This window comes from Cololabis saira, chromosome 3 (genome assembly GCF_033807715.1).
Source record: "Cololabis saira isolate AMF1-May2022 chromosome 3, fColSai1.1, whole genome shotgun sequence".
Lineage (NCBI taxonomy): Eukaryota > Metazoa > Chordata > Actinopteri > Beloniformes > Belonidae > Cololabis > Cololabis saira.
This window is the reverse complement of record NC_084589.1, coordinates 34205730-34221784: the sequence shown is the minus strand read 5'-3', so window position 1 is coordinate 34221784 and position 16055 is coordinate 34205730. Positions and strand designations below refer to the sequence as shown.

The following is a 16055-nucleotide window of genomic DNA, read 5'->3' as shown; positions in this document are numbered from 1 at the left end:
AACCATCAGCCATTTTCTTGGTTTATCCTTCTCGTTCAGACTGGAAGGGTGGAGTCACGTGATTACACACACAGAGCAGTGGATAAAACAGAGTGGTGACAACTTTTGTTCTCGCCACCAGAGCGGTCACGTGGTTCATGGAAGCCCCGAAGGTTCGAAAACAAAGCCGCGCTGTCATGTTAGTCTATGGGACAGACAGCAGTGAGCTCGCTTTTGAACGGTAAAGATTAAAATAAACCGTACACAAGTACATTTACAACTCATATTCAATCCCTGTGAATACATCAATGTCAGTTACGTGTATTGAATGGCTGGATGACAACTAAAAGCGTAATTAGACAAGCTTTTCTGTGTTATTTTGGGGGAGGGAAAACTTTGCTTCATGGATTGCAGATAAATTAGCAACTGAACTGTAATCTTGTGCAACGCATCTCTTGTGTAGCTACATGAGATTAATGTAAGCAATTTATTAATACTCCCTTACATTGGACAATGATAAATTATGGTTTTCAGTTAAATATTTTATGATCCAGATCTATTGACATCTGTAGTACGATGCTGCAGATGTTTTATCAGTCTGTGGTGTCAAGTGTGTTGTTTTATGCAGCATCTGCTGGGGAGGCAGCATCAGACACAAATACAGTCTTGTATTTAAATGATGAATGTGACAATGAGAGCACGTGTCTGTCTGTGAGAACAAGTAAAATAATTAAAAGACAATGTATGAAGGCTCTTCAATCACAGAAAAATATGTTTGGCATTAGGGAAGAACAATTGTATTTAACAGAGACTGTATTCCGGCATTAGGACAGCAGAACAAAGGTGGGGCCACGAAATGTCTTACAGTTCTTACAGTGGAACACAAGCTGCTTTTACACACTTACAGAGAATATGAGCATATATTTTATTAGAATACTCTGAAAAGTGCCTGACGTGCCTGCTAAGGGGCAGGACGGACCCTTAAACCTTTAGTATGTAATCAGTGTAGTGTTTGACCCACTCTGACTTCTCCAAAGGGGAACAATTTGAAAAAAAGAGGCGTATCTGGTGTAAAAGTTGGCTTTATTACAATATCCTCTAGCAATATCCTCTGTGCACATCAACCAAACAAGTGGGAAACAGAAAGAAGAGTGAGAAAAAGTAATCTAGCATCCGAGCATTCACTATCTTAATGTCTATATATACATCAATGGCAACAGAATAAAAGTGTCAATTAAATATACACACCACTACAAAGTATTCATCTACACTGTGTGCACAATTTATTAGGCAAGTTGTATTTTTGAGGTTTCATTTTATTATTTAACAACTGCAGTGCTCTCAGTCAATCCGAAATGTTAAAGGAGCTTGAGGCCGGATTGAGGCAGGATTTATGAAAAAAATCTGTATACGTTTTAAGTTTTCTAGTAATAATGTCAGATGAAGCGTTCCAAACCCAAATGAATGAGCCCTCTAGTGTATCTCTCCTTTGCCTTGAACAGGCTGTGTGCTGCAAAATGTGCTGCAATTCCGGGCCGGAATTTCCTGCGCTGGGCTGCGGATGTGATGTCACATGACGCTGCATGCACGTTCTCCCCGTTCTCCCGTGCCGGCTTCACTGTTGGCTGCAATACCCCCAACGGCCGTCGTGGCAAAGGGTGGCGCTAGAGAGTCTAATTTCTTAAAAGGAGCCTCATGCTCCTTTAATAATAATCAAAGTGAGGTCTGACAAGCTTCTTTTTTTTTTAGGGCCCGAGCACTGACAGTGCGAAGGCCCTATTGTATCTGTAGGATTTTTTTTCCTCGTTTTTTGTTTTTATCCTTGTTTTTCTTCCGACGAAAGGGGGCCTTTTTGCCCCACTAACATGCCCCAAAACTCACCAAATTTTGCACGCAAGCCAGACCTGGCAAAAAATTTGATATTTCATGGTTTGCATTAATGGGCGTGGCTTAATGGCTCAACAGCGCCCCCTAGAAAACGTACACACCTGTATCATGTCGCAACTTAAAGCAAAGTCTCTTGGCGCCATGGCCGAAACCGAACAGGAAGTCGGCCATTTTGAATTAATCGTGTAATTTTGGCAAAATTTGTGCCATTCTTTTGGCAGTTAATGCGGCTCGAACCGTAACGTGCACCCAGGTGTGTTATACATCAAAATGTACGTCTCCATCCTGCGACCACGCGTATTACTTTGCTCAGTCAAAAGCGTTACCGTGGCGACGATAGACGGCCAAAAGCGCGCCCCCCCTTCATCTGATTAGTCTATACAGATAAAACTTCGTGCCTCAAGCCCCACAATATGGTTTGACGTACATGCACGAAAATCGCTACACACCTGTATCATGTCGCAACTTAAAGAAAAGTCTCTTGGCGTCACTTTAAGTTGCGACATGATACAGGTGTGTACCGATTTTCCTGCACGTATGTCAAACCGTATTGTGGGGCTTGAGGCACAAAGTTTTCTAGGGGGCGCTGTTGAGCCATTAGGCCACGCCCATTAATGCAAACCATTAAATATCAAATTTTTTGCCAGGCCTGGCTTGCGTGCCAAATTTGGTGACTTTTGGGGCTCGTTCAGGGGGGCAAAGAGGCCCTCATTTCGTCGGAAAAATAAAAATAACGAGAAAAAAAAAAAAACGAGGAAAAAAAAATTCCTACAGTTACAATAGGGCCTTTGCACTGTAAGTGCTCGGGCCCTAATAGATTCAGGATTGATAAAGAAGTACAATTTCATACAAAAAAAGTTCAAATCAATTTTTAAGAGAGACCAAATTCAACAATTAGAAAGACAGAAGAAAGATACACTGGAGCAATGAGACCCTGGAAAAAGCAGGAAAACATGACTTACATACAAAACTAAGAAAAGGAACAGGCAAAAAATTATTTTGCTGCTCATGTAATTTACAGCTACCCCACTTGTGGAGTCTATTAACAGCAGAAACTTCACAAGGCTCTTTCAGGATTACCTTTAAAATAATTAAACTCAACATCCCATATAAACATGTCATTTTTTTTTTTTTTAATCAGAGGTTAACAATGTAATTAATTCAGTGGTAACCGGTGATCTACTGCCACAGTGTTTAAAACTGTGCAATGTTTTGGCCTATTAAATGTATGAATTTAAAAATTTAAAAAATTCATACATAAAAAGAGCCTCCGATATAATAACTACACATAATGACTTAAAATTGGTCGATATTTCATCGCCTTACCTCAGGAGATTCTCGACGTGCGGCCATTGAAATCAACAGGATCCAACGGGATCACCGCCACTTGTGGAACTATAGAGGCTCCATAACCCGGAAGTGCGGTTTACATCGGAGTCCTATGGAAGTGTCACCACTCTGTTTTATCCACTGCTCTGGCCTATTCTACACCTCTTAAAAGGGAATTTAAATATCATATCAGCACACAGTCAAAACAAACAAGAAGATGTTTCTTGTTGGAAAATTGACGTCGGTCATCGCAGTGAATGTTGGTATCTGTAATTTTTGGGTTTATCGCCTAGGCCTACACCAAATCAAAGAAAATTGTTTAAAATGGTGTAATTCCATGTCAATAGACTAGCCATAACATTAATGTGTGCAAATGTTTGGTCATGTACTCCAGAACCTTAGAATGTTGTTATTTTCTAATATGCTTAGGGAGGGGCGGTTTGAGGAGCTTGGGCCATGAGTTCAAGGGCCCGATCAACGCTTTTAATATTTTATACAAATCTATGGGAGAAAATGATCCTAACCTAATGTCTCTATAACAGCTACAGCATTTTTATATGGTAACGCTTTTGATCATTTCAAGATTCGGAATTCTTTTTATTTTTAATTTTTTTACTTTGTCTGTTACTGTTAAATAAAATGCACAAAACATGTGACCTATTTCTTGTGTAAACTACAGACTTGTTTAAAAGCAAAGATGGCTGCAAAGATGTCTTTTCTTCTCTGTCTGATGCAGGGTGAGTTTAACATCCATTAATATTTGTTTTGTTTTTTTTTCTTCTCGTACTGCACTACTTTTATTTGTATTCTACTGTATTTACTGTCTATATTTTGTAATTATATATTTTTTAATTTTTCATCCTTCTTCCGCTGCATGTGTGTGTTGTGTGTACTGCTGCTGCACAAAGCAAATTTCCCCACTGAGGGATCTAATCTAATCTAGAACATTAAAATCTCTAATCTAGATCCTTAAGATCTCTAAGCACACCAACCTTCATACTGAACTAAAATACATTTATACATTTTGTGTTTTGAAGTCTGTACTTTAGTCAGTAATTTATACTCTAATGCATTACTCCTTACTAAAGTAAATCAGTTACCGTCACACTATGGTGTTTGTCCGTCAGTCGAGTGATGACCCGGAGAGAGGTGACGACAAGCGGTGGAGGAAGAGTTGGGGGAAAGAGGGTTTATTTAATCAAAGGAAAGATCTTTCTGCGCAAAGTTGACAAGCAAAAATAATAAAATCGTAATAATGAAATTATAATTTTGCGTGCATTTGTTTCAGGCTGTAATCTGCAAAGTTCAACTACGTCAGCTGGAGCTTTCTTAACAAATATGGACAATCCAGTTTAAAGAGTTGGGTTAGGACATAACTTCGCTGCAGCTGCTGAACAAAACCATAATATAAGCAAAGGTTATTTGAGGAATCATATAAATGTGCAGCTATCTATTAAACTTGAATAAATGCCACACATCAACATTATTTATCAAATTGGGACATTTTTTAAGTTTATCTGAAAAGCCACTGTATTGCTTTTTTCCACCTATGTGACAAGCTAGCATGCAAATTGAACTTTGCATTAGATGTTGTGCAACACTGAAATGAAGTCATTAATGGGAGCATTTTTAAGAATATACTTTAAAAAAAAGTAACCAAAAGTTACTTTTTACAGTAACACATTACTTTTTGGTGTAAGTGATCAACAAAGTAAAAATCCACAAAGTAAGTGAGTTACTTGATAAATAAATATAGATAAATAACTAGTAACTCTTTTTTTTCAGTGACTAGTACAACACTGGTATCATCAATAAGAATGAAAATGAATAAAAATTTGGTTGGTGTTATTGAATGATTATATACAGTTTGTGTGTGTGTAAATTATATATATATATATATATATATATATATATATATATATATATATATCTTATTTAAAATGGAATTAAGAAAAATAATGCTGAACTCATGTTTCCAATGATTCAATGGAAGATAACAGAATATTTCAGCCAGTGTGCAGCTGTAAAGCTTTTTTCTTTTTTCTTTTTTTTTAGTCTGTTTGTTTTTTTGTTATGTTGTGTTTCAGGTGTCCGGTGTGGAGACTGGAATGTGTCTGTCCCCGAGACTGTGGAAGTCATGGCGGGATCCCTTCTGACTCTCCCCTGTGTGTTTGAGATACCGAGTCAATTTGAAAATGACCTGAATTCCAAATGCATAACAAAATGGGAAAGTAAAGAGCCCTCTACCAGAGGTTTAAAGTTAATGGCAGCTATAAAAACAACAGGAGACGTAACAAAGAAAAACTGCACCACAACCTTCGATAACTTGTGTCCTCATCACTCCGATACATATAACTTCAGACTGGAATGTCCCAATGACCTGATATGGTCTTTTAAAGATACACTGGTGAATCTTGTTGTGAAAGGTAAGTTCAAAAAGCAAGGTGAGTTTATTTGTATGACACATTTCATACACAAGGGCAACATGAAAGTGCTTTTAAAAAGGCGTTGAGATGTAAACAAAAAAATTACATGAATGAAATTTAACAAAAAAATAAAGGAGAAAAAAAAAGGATCTACAATGAACTGGCAACTTGTCCAGGGTGTACCCTTCCGTTTTGGCTAGTTTGGACAGGCTCCAGCAGACTTCAGTGACCCTAGTAGGAATATACAAGAATAGATATTGGATGGGTGAATAATAAAAACAACAAAAGAAAGCAGATTAAAGTTAACTTCTAAACGTTTTTGAGACTTTATGCTTTTTAATCTTAAAATCTAAGTCTGCATCCCAGTTTTAGAGTGTATTTATTTGCAATCGTCACCACAAATGTAGATTTGTTTTCTCAAAAAAAATGTTTATGTTTGTAAGATCCATTTACAGACATGCATGTACATAACATACTAAGAAATTTAATCAATAAATGAAAATTACCAACATTTCTGCTCACTTATCAAGCTGTAGAAATGTCCCCTCCTTCTTTTCAGAGAATCCTCGCACACCGACTCTGAACCCGTCCACTCTGGAAGTGAAGGATCTAATCTAATCTAGATCATTAAAATCTCTAATCTAGATCCTTAAGATCTCTAAGCGCACCAACCTTCATACTGAACTAAAATACATTTATACATTTTGTGTTTTGAAGTCTGTACTTTAGTCAGTAACTTATACTCTAATGCATTACTCCTTACTAAAGTAAATCAGTTACCGTCACACTATGGTGTTTGTCCGTCTGTCGAGTGATGACCCGGAGAGAGGTGACGACAAGCGGTGGAGGAAGAGTTGGGGGAAAGAGGGTTTATTTAATCAAAGGAAAAATCTTTCAGCGAAAAGTTGACAAGCAAAAATAATAAAATCGTAATAATGAAATTATAATTTTGCGTGCATTTGTTTCAGGCTGTAATCTGCAAAGTTCAACTACGTCAGTTGGAGCTTTCTTAACAAATATGGACAATCCAGTTTAAAGAGTTGGGTTAGGACATAACTTCGCTGCAGCAGCTGAACACAACCATAATATGAGCAAAGGTTATTTGAGGAATCATATAAATGTGCAGCTATCTATTAAACTTGAATAAATGCCACACATCAACATTATTTATCAAATTGGGACATTTTTTAAGTTTATCTGAAAAGCCACTGTATTGCTTTTATATATATATATATATATCACTTGTTTAAAATGGAATTAAGAAAAATAATGCTGAACTCATGTTTCCAATGATTCAATGGAAATTAACAGAATATTTCAGCCAGTGTGCAGCTGTAAAGCTTTTTTCTTTTTTTTTAGTCTGTTTGTTTTTTTGTTATGTTGTGTTTCAGGTGTCCGGTGTGGAGATTGGAGTGTCTCTGTGCCCCAGACTGTGGAAGTCATGGCGGGATCCCTTCTGACTCTCCCCTGTGTGTTTGAGATACCAAGTCAATTTGAAAAGGACCTGAATTCCAAATGCATAACAAAATGGGAAAGTAAAGAGCCCTCTACCAGTCGTTCAAAGTTAATGGCAGCTATAAAAACAACAGGAGACGTAACAAAGAAAAACTGCACCACAACCTTCGATAACTTGTGTCCTCATCACTCTGATACATATTACTTCAGACTGGAATGTTCCAATCCCCTGGTATGGTCTTTTAAAGATACACTGGTGAATCTTGTTGTGAAAGGTAAGTTCAAAAAGCAAGGTGAGTTTATTTGTATGACACATTTCAATAGACAAGGGCAACATTAAAGTGCTTTTAAAAACCAAGAAATCTTGGTTAAAAATGTATTTTTAAGATTTTATCCAACTCAGAAGAATAACATTAACTGAAAAATTAAAGACATCACATTTAACCTCGTGAAACTACTACTGTCATTTAGCAGACGCTTTTATCCAAAGCAAATTACATCTGAAACATACACACCATGGAGCAATTAAGGTTAAGGGTTTGCTCAGGGGCCCAAGGTGGTTCATCTTGGTTGCCATTCCAGGGCTAAAAGTCCTCCAGACCCAAGCCCACCTCTGTAACCACTAGACTACCACCCCCACAGGTGTGGAAAGTCACTGCGGTCTGAAGCAGCACTTAGGATTCTTAAAGGATTGATGCAACTTCAATGTGCATCTTGCATCTTTTTTCAGATTCACCTAAAGACACCAGAGTTTCTGCCAGTCCATCTGGTCCAGTACCAGAGAACACAGCTGTGACTCTGACATGCAGTAGTGATGCCAACCCTCCAGTAAAGAACTACACCTGGTACAGAGCTGATGGACACCAGGAGACTGTTATTGGGACTGGACGTGTTTTAACCATCAAAGCATCAACTGTTAGCAGGTTCTTCTTCTGTAAAGCTGGAAATGACCTCGGAGACGGACGCTCTGAAAGCTATGAAGTAGATGTTCAGTGTATGTATGATCGTGATCATCTTCCCAGCCTTTCCTCATTTATTGTCAAAATGTTTTAATTTATTTCAGAACTTTTTGACATTGATTCAGTTAACCTTTTTCTCTACTATTGTTACAGTTCCTCCCCAGATCCTGCTCCCATCTGGCTGCACCAAAACTGCAGACCAGCTCAACTGTTCCTGTCAAAGTACAGGAAATCCTTCTCCTTCTCTGCATTGGTATTTGGATGGACAACATGTCAATCAATCTGGCAAGTTTGTCGTGAGCACAGATTCTTCAAATGACAAACATGTGAGGAGCATCATCACAGTGAATCAGCCACTGGAGAGAAATCTGTCCACCTTGGTCTGCCGCAGCTTCAACCATCTCGGAACATCCAGTCTTCGGTTCAACATTAATAATCTTCAAATTTCAGCAGAATGTAAAGGTCTGTTGAAAACTCTAGTTTTTGTTTATTCATCAAAAAATAAACAGCTGTAATGTGAAATGCATCCATCCATAAATGAAACGTTGAATAAAATCTAGAATCTAAAGAATAATTGGTCAAAGAAGTGAAAAACAATTGAAATTGCACACTTTCTTACTAGGAAGACAACAACAATGAAGGTCCCTCATTTTGAGTTTACCTTTCAAGCGCCGTCTGAGCGTGACATTCACAAGACTAGAAGAGTCTGAGTAAACATTTTCTTTTCTTAGACATTCTCCGACTCGATCAGCCATCTGATTAGAACAAGTGCAGCTTTGTGTAACTATGCATACATTAAAAATAATGTAATTGGAATGTAAAGACCTGTTGAATGTAAAACTCTAGTTTTTGTTTATTTATCAAAAAAATAAACTGTGCTTAGTATTTCACACAATGTGATAAATATAGCCAAGACAAAAAAAAAGTTAACTCTGTCTATAATGTTTAACGCAAAATGAGCTTGTTTCAGTGTAAAGAATAAGATAATGCTGAGTTTTACCTGAACATCATCCAGACTAGTGCTTGTTTACCCTGGTCCTCGGGGCCCACTGTCCTGCATGTTTTAGAGGTGTCCCTGCATCAACCCACCTGATATAAATCAATGGTCATCTTCAGCTTGTCACCCAGGTGTGCACAGGTCTGTTCCTAACACAGCCTTTCGTATCAGGGTAAGCTAATTCAGAGTAGCATCTGAAACCTGCAGGACAGAAGGCCCCGAGGACCAGGATGGAGAAACACTGATCTAGACTTACACAGTGATGACAAATGTCTAAGATTATATTATCTAACGAGAGAAACACCAATATTATATGGTTACGTTATTTCCTGTCGTTCAAGAAGTGGACTTGTTTTACACTTTTGATATTTGTTTTGTTCGTTTTGTAATGCTATGACAAACTCTCAATATGACATAGTAGTAGAACAAGTGTTAAGTTATTTGTTTACATGCCACAATATATCCAAATGTGATTATTTGACTTTTCTTTATTGAGTTGAATGCAAATTTTAATCCTAAATTTCCACTTTATACTTCAGATCCTGTGCTGTTGCTTGTATTGGTCATCAAATCCGCCACTCTGTTAGGATTAGGATGTGTCCTGGTGTTTTTCATACGGTAGGTGAGCAATGGTGAAAACAGCTATGTTATACATCTCCTACAAGGTTATTGTGAGAGAATTTGTTTTACGAACAGAACATCAACTCAGTATTTCTTTTTGTAAATACAGGTTTTTATGTATTATTATTATCATTATTATTATCATCATCAATCATCATTATTATTATTATTATTATTATTATTATTTGTTATTGTATGCATTCAGTAGTTTAAGTTTTTTGACCGACATACTCTTAAGTGTGTAGGACTGTAAGGGCAAAATGTTGTAAATGTATGAGGATTTGCTTATCAAAACTCCTCTCAATATTTTGTTGTCTTCCGTACGACCTCAATCTGTGGACCAAACCAGGGAATACAAACACGGCTGACGTGCTCCTGTATTTTCCAGGGCTCTTAATAAGCACTATAACTCCAGGAGTCAGATCACCAATCGAACCATCACATCTGCTGCTGCAGGAAACCGTCAGACAGGAGCAGAAGATGAGGTGCTTTGAATTAAGTGTTACACTTTACAATTAAAACACAAGTTTTAGCAGAATATCTGGTTAAGATAAACTATGTTGAAATGTTAATGATTTACTCTTCCTCTTTAATTGTAGGTATTGAACACACCTGACGACAGCATTTATTACAACAACATTGAGCTTTCAACTCTCAGCTAAGCAGCAGTACCTTTTCAAACTCTGGCAAAAAAAAAAAGAAACAAAATCACACATGTGAAGTACTCGGATCCATCTGCTGGCCCCATCCTAGAGGAGGAGAAGCGTAAAGCAGGGCCTGTTTGTAGAAATGTTGTCACCAACGCTGTGGAGATGGAAGATCTGTATGAAAGAAGTCAAAATGTGAGGCAGGAAGTGTAGCTGGTAGTGCCTATCTGGAGGAGGAGAAGTTAAAAAAAAGGTTGCTTAGCTAACTTAAATAACTGCTTTTTTTGGGCTTGGTACTAAATAATATACAATAAAGCGAAATAATAATAAGGCTCCATGCCTGTGTTGTTGTTGTTGGGATTTTTTTGTTTGATATTTAGATGCAAATAGAATGGAATTTATTTTATTATGTTTTTCATGTCTTTATTCTGTTCATGAAAATTTGTTATATTTCTTTGACAAAGATAAAAATGCTTCTTTTAATGTTTTCTTCTAGTTATCTTACACCGATTCAGACCCAAATTTCTTCCTGACTCGTTCCACACTATGGGTCTACACTTTGTTGAAGTCTAGACAATCATGTAAATTATTCCTAAAAGGAAAAAAAAAAGATTTTCAAAATAAAGCTCAGATTATTACACATCTTTTTTGTAATGTATTGGTAATTCTTTGTTTTAGACTTTTTTTTCAAGCACTGCTTTGCAACATTTGCTGATTATAAAAAAATCCAGAGTGATTATGTGCCATGTTAAAAAAAATGTTATTCAGCAATCAGTCATCATAAATTAAAATATTATTGTGTTGGTTCTGAGATATTAACAGTGGTGAAAGTCAAATGGGCAGCAGCAGTTTAGCAGGATTTAAATCACTGAAAACTCGTCAGAAATGAAATAAAAATTCAAAGACAGGGTTTGACAGATAGTGTAGTGTTAATCTGTCAGGTATGTGTGTTGAGTTGATACAAACACATATTTCCTGACATGAAAGACAGAGAGGTAAAAACAACGACAGACGTTGCAGGTGCATAGTGCATCAAATACCACTAGATGGCGACAAAAGGCAAATTACATTTCGATGTTGGGGAAATGTTAAAATGAAACGTCTTTTCAGTTTATTTACTTTAAAAGTAAATTTGATTCATTTTTCATTAATTTACCATGGTAAATGTAAGACTGCAGGTGTTGGAAAGCATGGCATACTCAAAATATTAATTAAAATAAAGACTACATCACACCTGATATCAGAGACTGCCTCAAACGGAAAAGGCAAGCTTTCCGGGACAATACTGTAACACAATTGAACTGAAGACTATCCAGAAAGAACCAAAAATCAAACTGAAGGAAGCACGAGAACAACATAGTTTGCGTATTAAAGAAGCTTTCTCGAATAAAAATTCTAAACAGCTGTGGGACAGTATGAAAGAAGCTATGGACATGAATTCTAAGAGAGAGAGCATGCAGGTATTGAGGGAGATGGAAAAAGCAAATGAACTCAACAACTTTTATAAATGGTTTGACTGTATGGTGAGTGATGGTGCAGAAGTATGTTGTGACACTTTAATGTCATCATGTGATCCAACAGACAGAATTGTGATCGATCCCAGTGTTGTGGCTAAGGTTTTCAAAACATTACATACTAAAAAGGCGTGCGGGCCGGATGGCATCTCAGCACTTCTTTTGAAAACCTTTGCCGATGAGTTGACTCCAGCCTGGAGCCCTCTGTTTCAACTCTCTGTCGACACACACACCATCCCTGTAATATGGAAAAAAGCTGTAATTATCCCAGTCCCTAAGAAACCTTGTCCGCAGGACAATAATGATTTTAGACCGGTAGCATTAACGTCGACTGTGATGAAAGCACTTGAACGCATCGTGATAGGGAAGCTACAGGGTGAGGTTGAACACCTTTTAGATCCCTGCCAATTTGCTTACAAGTGTAGCAGGACAGTCCTCGGTCCTGTGACGTCACTTCTTGTGGGCAGTGACGGTATAAAAGGGGGGTTGCAATACCTGTCTTTCTCTTGCTCCCGGGGGCCGGGCTTCATTGCCACTTGACGTCCGTCACTTCAGCCCCTGGGTGTGGAGGCTCGTTTGGGTGATTGCTGCATGCTGCGTCTTCACAGGTGCAATTGACGTGGAAAGTGTCAAAGCTCACGTCGCGCCTGTCCCTGTGTTGAATGCTGGCTGCATGCTGCTCACCGCTTGTACCTTTCTGTATGCTGTTTACTGCCGGTAAGTGAGCTTTCTCCCCCCCTGCGTCATCCTCTTTGGCATTGCACCCGCAGCAACCTGTGTGTTTGTTTGCAGGTTGCGCACATGCTGCGCTGACCGCTCTTTCCATGCCGTGATGGCCAGGACTGCCTGATCGGTTAAAGATGTCCATGTAGCCACCGCTAAACCCCTGCTGCTTTGCCTTGCTGTGTGCGTCTTCCTTCTTTTGGAGCTGCTTTGCCTTTTGCCGGAGCACCGTGTCGCTTCGGAGCTCCGTGACGTCAGACGCCGCTTTGGGCTGCTGAATGACTGCTTGCTCGAGCTAACCACCGCTGTCACGGCTGACCCGGCCCGTGTTCGCTCTGCCTGGCTTGGCTGCTGGCTGGCTGGGCGTATTGCTGCTCCGCACGCTGTTGCTGTTGAGCCACATTTTAGTGTCTGTGTGTGCGCGTGTGTATGTGAGAGAACAGTGTGGGACGTTGTGTATTAGTTGTTGTTTTGTGTGTTTGTTGGTCCTGTTTATTTGTATTTTATTTCATTTAGGAACTTATTGTTGGTTTAGTTTCCGTTATTTATATTTCTTTTGAGGTATCTGTGATTTTTGTATATTTTGAGTGGCCAGCAAGTGATTGTTGAGCCTAATTACGTTTAATTTAAGTCTATTAATTTCCTTTTTGTGTTAATTTGTGTTAATTTGTCAAATTGTTCCCTAACTGTCCTCTGATTTCCTCCCTCTCAGGTGCTGAGCTGACGGTGGTGGATTGGTGTCTGGTGGTGGTGCCCCTGCCTTTTGTTGTGTGCTGTGTTAAGTTTTTCACTTTATTTATTTTATTGCACGTGTGGTGTTCCAAGTATCCCCTCTTAGTTGACCCATCCACACCAGAAAGTCTCAGCCCTGATTGGTCCCCTTTTTAATCCCCCTAGTGAATGATATCCTTTTAATTGATCATTTTTATAGTAAAATCTAATAATAAAACAAACCGATTTTTGTATAAATTGAACGACTGTCTCTGCCTCACTTTGTGACAGACCTGAGTGCCTTTTCTGCTGAATTAGTTTACTTTAATTTCCCTGGGTGAAACTCCCAGGGTGGCGTTGTTTGGCAACCTATGCTACTCTGACTAAAAACTACCTCTTCGTGCCGCCACACAAGCATGGCTTAGGCACTGGTGATGCTTTAAACACCATATCACATTTAATTATTAAACATCTCGAAAATTCCAGAGCCTATGCAAAACTTCTGTTCATGGATTTTACATCTGCCTTTAATACCATAATCCCTCACATCCTTTTAAACAAGCTGGAACAGATGAATGTGAATCCTTACATAGTTAAATGGTATTTTTCTTTTCTTACAGGCAGGCAGCAGCAGGTTAAAATCAATTCAACCCTCTCCGAAGTTCAGGTGATTAACACGGGCGCTCCACAGGGTTGCGTCAGTTCGCCTATTCTATTCACATTATATACCAATGATTGTAGGAACCATCACCTAATTATGTTTTTAAATTCTCTAACGACCCGGCCATACTGAGTCTACTGACAGTGGACTCAGATATTGCTTTGTACAAGTCAGAGGTAGAAAGATGTGTGCAGTGGTGCGAGAAGCATAATTTGATTTTAAATGTTAAGAAAACAAAAGAAATGCTGTTTGATCCCAGGTCTGTTGGTGATCACAGCCTAGTCTTTCTGAATGAGGGGAGGGTTGAACAGGTTACAGTACACAAGTACTTGGGCATTTATTTCGATTCTAAGTTACAGTGGGCTCATCATGTAGATTATGTTTGTTCAAGGATCAGCCAGCGCCTGTACTTTTTGCGCAGGCTCAGGGTTCATGGAGTGGATAAAGATGTCATGTTGTTGTTGCATTACAACTTGATTTGGCAACCTGACCATTAAATGTAAAGTACAACTCCAAAATCTGATCAAAAGGGCAGGGAAAATAATTGGTATGCTGCCTCCATCATCCCTGCAGGAGATATTTGAACAAACCCTTATGAAGGAAGGTCAAAAAATCATCTCAGACCCAAATCACATCCTGCACAGGGAATATGAGTTGATGCCTTCAGGCAGAAGGTATATGTTGCCAAGCTGTGAGCTCAATATTTATAAATTCTCATTTATTCCATTATCAATTAAGTTACTCAATAACAGGAAATGAGCTGTGTGTGTGTGTGTGTGTGTGTGTGTGTGTGTGGGGGGGAAGGACGGAATGTGCAATAACGTGTTGTTGTGCAACTCGGGTAGCTTGGCTGTCCAGTTATCGAAGGCTTATTAATAATTTTATTAATAATTATTAATAATTAATAAAGTCGACTATTTATCAAATTGAATGACCAATATGATAAATAAAATCCTCGGGGCACCACTCCGGGGGCCTTAAATCCGGAGAAATTGGATAACTAAACAGCAGAAAATCAGTCTCATATGATTTTTGAATTATCCTGCAGAACAGCAAATCTTACAGAATAACAATGAAGGCGTGATATCCGAACACTAGGCTCTGCTTAAACAAATCAATTTGTGACCAAATCTTGCACGAAATAACAACAACCACTCGTTAAAAAAATCAATCAGGATTTATTTACATACAGGTGTCAAAAGATGATAAACGCAACACCCCAAATAAACCTGATGGCAGAAATGGCTTAAGTATTATAAAACAATTAATTAACTAGAAAAACATCAATAGAAAAATATGACATGAAAGTTAACTGCATGGAATGGAAAAAAGAATCAAAGCAATAACAAAAATGATAAAGAACATCTACGGTTTAAAACATTGTGGCTGCACAAAGATGGCGGGGCTTCTGTGGTATTTAAAGATGGACGCGCCCTCGCCACGTGCAATCAGACCGGATGGCAAACGCAGCATTTAAAACGTGCCTACGGCAGAAAACAGCGCTTTAAAACATGAATGACTAGCAGAAAGTAGTGACTACAAATTAATGACAACAGTCATGATAATGGTGCTGGTGTAATCTCAGCTCTGAACACAGATTTAGCTCTGTAACACTCTTAAGTTACTGATAACCCAGGTCTCACAATCTCACACACAGTTCTGAACACTCTTAAATCCTACTGATCACTGCTACGCGGGCTCACGTCTCCTCTGGGATCCGGAATCGGGTGCCTGCGGGTTTTGTCGACTGGGTCCGCGGTCCTGCTGGGGTTTCGCAGTCAGGCTATCGCGTCCCGTCCCTTCCCTTCCCCTGAAACGGATTAGACAGCGGCGGGGCCGCCTCGTGCCGGGCCGTGGTTCCGGACCAAAACGGAGGCTCACACGCATTCCTAGGCGCGGCGGGGGACCGGTCTCTCCTGCCGTGCTTCCCTCTCTGCGCCGGTCGCCGACGCGCGGCCGTCCGGGTCCCGGGAGAGCTCACGCCGGCGAGACGCCGGCCGTCCGTCCCCGATCCCTGCGCCGGTTCGCAGACAGGGGCTCGGAGCAGGGAGGGGGGGTTCAGTCTGAGCACTCAATCGCAGCTGTGTCCCGATCTGGTTGCCGGGAGCGCGTGGGCGTCGGAAGCTCGGATCTGCAGAAACTTAAA

General features: G+C 39.3%; 1 protein-coding gene across 1 annotated transcript; it reads left to right on the top strand.

Moving 5' to 3' along the window:
• Nucleotides 1-3892: 3892 nt before the first annotated feature.
• On the top strand, nucleotides 3893-10690 carry LOC133440631 (hemicentin-1-like). The gene is made up of 8 exons (XM_061717953.1): nucleotides 3893-3932; nucleotides 5283-5360; nucleotides 7013-7351; nucleotides 7807-8070; nucleotides 8189-8497; nucleotides 9572-9650; nucleotides 10042-10138; nucleotides 10253-10690. Exons 1-8 carry the CDS (start codon nucleotides 3893-3895, stop codon nucleotides 10313-10315), a joined length of 1269 nt encoding a protein of 422 aa, XP_061573937.1. The 3' UTR covers nucleotides 10316-10690.
• The last annotated feature ends 5365 nt before the right edge of the window (nucleotides 10691-16055 follow it).